This window comes from Schistocerca serialis, chromosome 11 (genome assembly GCF_023864345.2).
Source record: "Schistocerca serialis cubense isolate TAMUIC-IGC-003099 chromosome 11, iqSchSeri2.2, whole genome shotgun sequence".
NCBI classification, from domain to species: domain Eukaryota; kingdom Metazoa; phylum Arthropoda; class Insecta; order Orthoptera; family Acrididae; genus Schistocerca; species Schistocerca serialis.
In genome coordinates, this window is record NC_064648.1 from 188295965 (window position 1) to 188302736 (window position 6772).

Genomic DNA, 6772 nt, shown 5'->3' on the forward strand with positions numbered 1-6772 from the left:
TCATCAGAAGTGTGTGTCTGAAGGAGAGTATGAGAGTTTCTGTGTTTTGTGTAGGGCCCTCTCTGCAGCGGAGAAAGGCAGGAGGCTGATCAAGGCAGCTAACGATGGGACAGTGCAAGAGCTGCAAATGCTGCTGGCAGCTGGGGCTGATGTGGGTGCGACGGATGGGAACAAGAACACTGCGCTGCACTGGGCAGCCTGGGAGGGTCACGTGGAAGCGGCGAGCTGTCTGGTGGGGGCTGGCGCGGAGGTGAGCGCCGGGAACTGGGTCCAGAACACGCCGCTGCACTGGGCTGCATGGGGCGGCCGGCCGGCCGTGGTGCGGCTGCTGGCGGCGTTCTCTGCAGACCCCAATGCCAGGAACGTGGACGGGGACACGCCGCTGCACTTCGCGGCTGAGCATGGCCGCACGGAGGAGGCGACTGCACTACTCGATGCAGGGGCTGACAGCGGGGCCAGGAATCACAAGGGGAAAACCCCAGTGGACCGCGCCAGGCAGTTCAACCACCAACACTGGATAGACAGGATAACACGAGACTGGCACTACAATACACGCCTCTGAAGTAAATAGAACACTGCTCTAGTAAAATCACCACAGTAGCGACAATGTGAGATTCATATACACTAATGTGTGTAGCAAGAAGCGAGTTTCCTTCCATGAAAACTCAACAATAATTGAAACGTATATCATTAATAATAAACATGTTTTTAACTAAATTCATTATTGTAAAGTAATTGGTAAAAATATGCTATTACACATAACACCACAGCCAGTGTGGTAGTAAGGCGCTGTACTGTTGCGGTAAGTTGCTGGACTACAGTAACAATAAATCTTCAATTTAATCAACAACAATTTATTTATTCAGCCAACTGCACAGTTTGCAAACACTGCCAGTGAGTGTCCGTCAAGTATGACTTTAAGTAAACAGTTATGATGAAAGTCCAAAGACAGTCATCTGAACAGAAAAAGAGCACGTTGTATTGAGCAGGAACATCAGTCATCCCCAAGGAAACCATAGAAGCTTAGTTTGTGTCTCAGAATACTGTGATACAGTATCACATTAGCTGTGGAAAAAATAACAATGATTACTAAAACAAACCATTCCTCTTACAATACCATAAAGATATTACAGCACTTCTTAAAAACATCAAGAATTTTCTTACTTGCGAAGGATAAGCATTTACAAGAGAAACACACTCACTAATTATGTCCATGTCTTGCGGAGATGCAAATGTGTTCACAATGCAACAATTTCCAAAATTTATGATAAGGCATACACCCACAGAAATTTTCATTGAAGGAGTCCATGTACATGAAAATAAATCATCTTTGGTAAAACAATTACTGACTGGTTCTTCCGTGTAGTATGCTGCACAAAGTGGAAGCCGTAAGATAACGACAACTTAAAGAAATAAAGGGTAAAATATTATTAATCTGGCCTTAAGAGTCAGTGTAACAATCTATCAAACAATGCTCAGAGCTGTATCTCATCTAGAGTAATTTAAGATTATGTTTACATGTTATTCTAAGCCAATTACATACATGAAAAACAGTTTTGCATCACCCCAGTTCCCAGAACTCCTGAAAATAGATGTTGACTTTGGCTACTGTACCACGGAAACAGTCTATTTTACTGTTCAGAGTTGTCTATACCCACCCAAAGATGTAAATAACCATGTATGAGCAGCGCCTATTAGATGGAGGGAGTCCGACAGCTGATCAGTTCCAGTCATTCCACCAAGAAGGAGGTGCATGGCTAGTGTTGTCTGTAGTTCAACCCTGCCTAGACGGTCAGTACTACGGTCTGATTGCGTTCGCATTGTTTGTGTCAGGAAGGGCTCTCAAGAAGGGAAGTGTCCTGGCGTCTCAGAGTGAATCAAAGTGATGTTGTTCAGACATGGAGGAGATAAAGAGTGAGAGGAACTGTCGATGACATCCCTCGCTCAGGCTGCCCAAGGGCCAGTAATGCAGTGGATGATCGCTTCCCACGGATTATGGCTCGGAGTAACCCTGACAGCAACGCCATCATGTTGCACAATGCTTTTTGTGGAGCCACAGGACATCGTATTACAACATAAACTGTGTGGAATAGGCTGCATGATGCACAACCTCACTCCAGATGTCGATGGTGAGGTCCATCTTTGCAACCACAACACCATGCAGTGTGGTACAGGTGGGCCCAACAATATGTGAATGCATCCCTCAGGACTGGCATCAAGTTCTCTTCACCGATAACAGTCGTATATGCCATCAGTCAGACAACTGTCAGAGATGTGTTTGGAGGTGACCCAGTCAGGATGAACGCATTAGATACACTGCCCAGCGAGTGCAGCAAGATGGAAGTTCCCTGCTCTTTTGGGGTGGCATTATGTGGGGCCGACGTACGCCACTGGTGGTCATGGAAGGGGCCATTATGGCAGCACGATACGTGAATTCCATCCTCTGAACAATAGTGCAACTATATTGGCAGCGTATTAGCGAGGCATTCGTCTTCATGGACCATAATTTGCGCTCCCATCGTGCACATCTTGTAACGATTTCCTTCAGCATAACGACATCGCTTGACTAGAGTGGCCAGCATGTTCTCCAGATATGAACCCAATCGCTCATGCCTGGGATAGGTAGTGCGGTTTATGGACGACGTGACCCTTGAACCACTCTGAGGCATCTACGCCGAATCGCCATTGAGGAGTGGGACAATCTGGAGCAACAGTGCCTTGATGAACTTGTGGGTAGTGTGCCACGACGAATACAGGCACGCATCAATGCAAGAGGACGTGCTACTGGGGATGAGAGGTACCGGTGTGTACAGCAATCTGGATCACCATCTCTGAACGTCTCGCTCTATGGTGGTTCAACATGCAGTGTGTAGTTTTTATGGGCAATAAAAAGGGAGGAAATGATGTTTATGTTGAGCTCTATTCCAGATTCTGTACATATTGCGAAACTCTCCGAACCGAGTTGATGCAAAACTTTTCTTGATGTGTGCGTTTTAGCTGGTCAAGAGGCATCAGATAAGGCGCTCTTGCTTAACTTCTCTTTGTAAATAAATGAATGTATGAAAAGGAACTTCATATATGTCGGTCAAATGTGACCATACATATAATTTGGAATAAACTTCTACCTATTGTGTGAAACTAGTAGATAAAAAGAAGACGAAAATGAACTTAAGTAACCAATTGCTCTAACTGGAACGACTTAGCAGAAGTCTTGTTGGGCAGAGTAGTGCCCAACAGCCAACAGCGTTCCACAGGTTACAAACAGAGTAAAGTTAACACTACGCTGGATACCTGTAGGAGGCTCACGAGGAAGAGTAAATAAGCTTACCTTGCAATTAATACACACTGGCCTACGGTTACTATTAAAGGAAACGTAACATATCCAAATACCTCAATAAACGATACGAACGAAGAATGAGTGACGATGGATAAACAGTGTTACGTGGATTAGTACAATTTTGAACTTAGCCAGACTCCCCTTTAAGACAAGTAGTGACCTTGGTCACAAAACCTGGCTTTGGCCTGTACTATTCGTATTTTTATCTAATAATGGACATTTATACTAGATCTTAAGTCACTGGCAAGAATAGTAGGAATTAGTACACAACAACAAAAATAAATAACAAGCAGCCAAATCAGTAGTTTTCTCAGAAGAGTCCATCAGTTGAGTCACACTAAAACAGAGCATAGGTCTGTAAGAGAAGCGCGGAATACTAACACAAATCAATCACAACTAACGAAATCTGCAGTTAACACCGAAGATCAGTTACTCTCACAGCCCATGAATTGACCACACAGAAATGTATCTGAAGTTCCACCACTGCACGCAATATATAACTGCCCAACTCTGTACAAATTGACCAGGTAAAGGTGCCAGCAAAATCATAGAGGAGAACATTAACTGAACAAAGATAGAGGTGGAACCAGAATGCGATGGATTACTGCGATGTGAAGCCAGTACTTGGTGAGACATATCAAGTGTCACGGTTAATTACAAGAATCGCAGTATCGGGCAGTCCAAACCATTTTCCTTCCGCCTAAGGCCTGATTTATTAATCACGCAGCTCCATTGGTCATCTACAATCCAAGACTCTGCAAAGTCCAACAACCGCAAACACAGCAATAATAGGTCCCTGTCAGCGCCTATGACTCTGACCACGAAATTCTCCATCGGCCATGTAAAATTGTCCTTCATGTGCCCAAAATACCCTGTGCTCGGGCACCTACAGCTGACCGGCGGAGCTAGGAACTCTTAGCTTCGCTGGAACCAAAGAGTGCGCGTGAGCTACTGATACACACTGGTACCAAGGAAACAGAACACGTGTGTGGCAGATCCATATTACTGGCATATGAACTCTAGGGATAGAATGCATTTTCACTTCAAATCTAAGACTGCTTCTGTGTGTGCAGACGATGCATTAATTGGCGACCTCTGTTATAATATGACATTAATAGCAATATTCACACCACTTAGTTCTGATCCCAGACTAAATTTACTCATGTGTCAGCAGTAGAGATGGTTTGAAAGCTAGTGTGTTTATAGCATGGCGTTAGTACCAATATTTGCACCATATCGTTTGCGCATGATATGACACAATATAATAGGATTACGTTTATTTACAATGAATTGTAGAAAACCGTTAGTAACACATGTCCCAACAGAGCTGTAAAACTGTAGTTCCACAACACATTACGATGTGTGGGGTAAAATAGACCTTCACGGTGACATTACAGGGTGCTGCAGCATATTTTCCCTTTTTCAATTTTTGCCTTCCATCAGTCGTCTGTGCATCTCCCTGCACCAGGCGTCACAGCGGCAGAGCGCCTGCAGGTGCCGAAACTCTGGCAGGGCGGGTGCCCTAGTCAGCAGTGTGATGAACTGCAGAAAATGTACCGCTTGTTCAATATGCAGATTGAATAACATTTGGGATAGACTACAACCCTGTCTCACTCCCTTCTCAACCACTGCGAGGGCTTTGTGTGTATCTTGGCTACAATAATGAATTCAATATGCTTTTCGTAGTTGCTTACCCGCACTCCTTTTCTTTAAATCATCATTAATCCTATTCCTGCATTACCTCTATAACCCTGTATTCACCTTACCAGAAGTTTTGTTTCTCCTGCCAAAGAACGTCGTTAATTCCCACTATATCCAGCTTTAACCTGTCCATTTCCCTTTCTAAATTTTCTAATCTACCAGCCCGATTAATGGATCTGACATTCCACGCACCGATCTGCAGAACGCCAGTTTTCTGTCTCCTGATAAAAATGTCCTCCTAAGTAGTTCCTGTCTAGAGATCCGAACGGGGGACTTTTTTACCTACAGAATATTTTACCCAAGAGGGCGCCATAATCATTTAACCATACAGTAAAGCGGTGCCCTCGGAAAAATTACGGCTGTAGTTTCCCCTTGCTTCCAGCCGTTCGCAGTGCCAGAGCAACAAGGCCGTTGTGGTTAATTTTACAAGGCCAGGTCAGTCAATCATCCAGACTGTTGCCCGTGCAACTACTGAAAAAGCTGCTGCCCGTCTTCAGGAACCACACGATTGTCTGGCCTCTCAACAGATACCCCTCCATCGTGGTGGCAACTACGGTACTGCTATCTGTATCGCTGAGGCAAGCAAACCTCCGCGCCAACGGCAAGGTCTATGGTCCATGGATGGGAAATGGAATATATTACACACCAAAAATGAAATTGATAGCATCTTCATTGCATCATGCACTCATTTCATCATCCAAATAAAGTTGTCAAAAGGGTAGACGTTCCCATGCTGACAAAAGTGAAACTGCGACCTATGAACACAAGACAGTCAAACAAATTTCACAAAGATAGACATGAAATGGAACCCACCCTAGGCAGAATGGTGCAACTGAGGTGGTAATTCAAATAACACAAGTACAGGGAATAATTTACTACTTTTTCTATAATTCAAGTAAATAATTGTGATTAAGTTAGTGATCGTCAGCTGAGTTGCTGATATCCATATTGATGGAAGCTAAACAGCTTCTTTGACTCTCCGTGAATGATAAAGCATAATATGTCTATCAAACGTTTGTAAATGTTAAGCTATCAGTACCTATAGATAATGAGGAATTCATACTTCAGCTGCACAGCTATTGACCTTCACTTGGGGAGTATCAACAACATATACATCTACATGAATTCTCTGCAAATGACATTTAAGTGCCTGGCAGAGGGTTCATCGAGCCACCTTCACAATTCTCTATTATTCCAATCTCGTATAACGTGTAATGAACGAGCAACTGTATCTCTCTGTACGAGCTCTAAGTACCCTTATTTTGTCGTGATCATCGTTTCTCCCTATGTAGGTCTGTATCAACAAAATAATTTCGCATTCGGAGGAAAAGTTGGTGATTGAAATTTCGTTAGAATATTCCGTCGCATAGAAAAATGCCCTTGTTTCAATGATGTCCAGCCCAAATCCTGCATCATTTCAGTGACACTCTCTCCCATATCTCGAGATACACTCCTGAAAATTGAAATAAGAACACCGTGAATTCATTGTCCCAGGAAGGGGAAACTTTATTGACACATTCCTGGGGTCAGATACATCACATGATCACACTGACAGAACCACAGGCACATAGACACAGGCAACAGAGCATGCACAATGTCGGCACTAGTACAGTGTATATCCACCTTTCGCAGCAATGCAGGCTGCTGTTCTCCCATGGAGACGATCGTAGAGATGCTGGATGTAGTCCTGTGGAACGGCTTGCCATGCCATTTCCACCTGGCGCCTCAGCTGGA

General features: G+C 44.1%; 1 protein-coding gene across 1 annotated transcript in view; it reads left to right on the forward strand.

Moving 5' to 3' along the window:
* LOC126426789 (ankyrin-3-like) overlaps window positions 1-717 on the forward strand; it is a 60188-nt gene extending 59471 nt beyond the window's left edge. The window contains exon 6 of the mRNA XM_050088785.1: window positions 55-717. Within this exon, the coding sequence (XP_049944742.1) occupies window positions 55-562 (508 nt within the window). The 3' untranslated portion in view covers window positions 563-717. The remainder of the gene's footprint in view (window positions 1-54) is intronic.
* The last annotated feature ends 6055 nt before the right edge of the window (window positions 718-6772 follow it).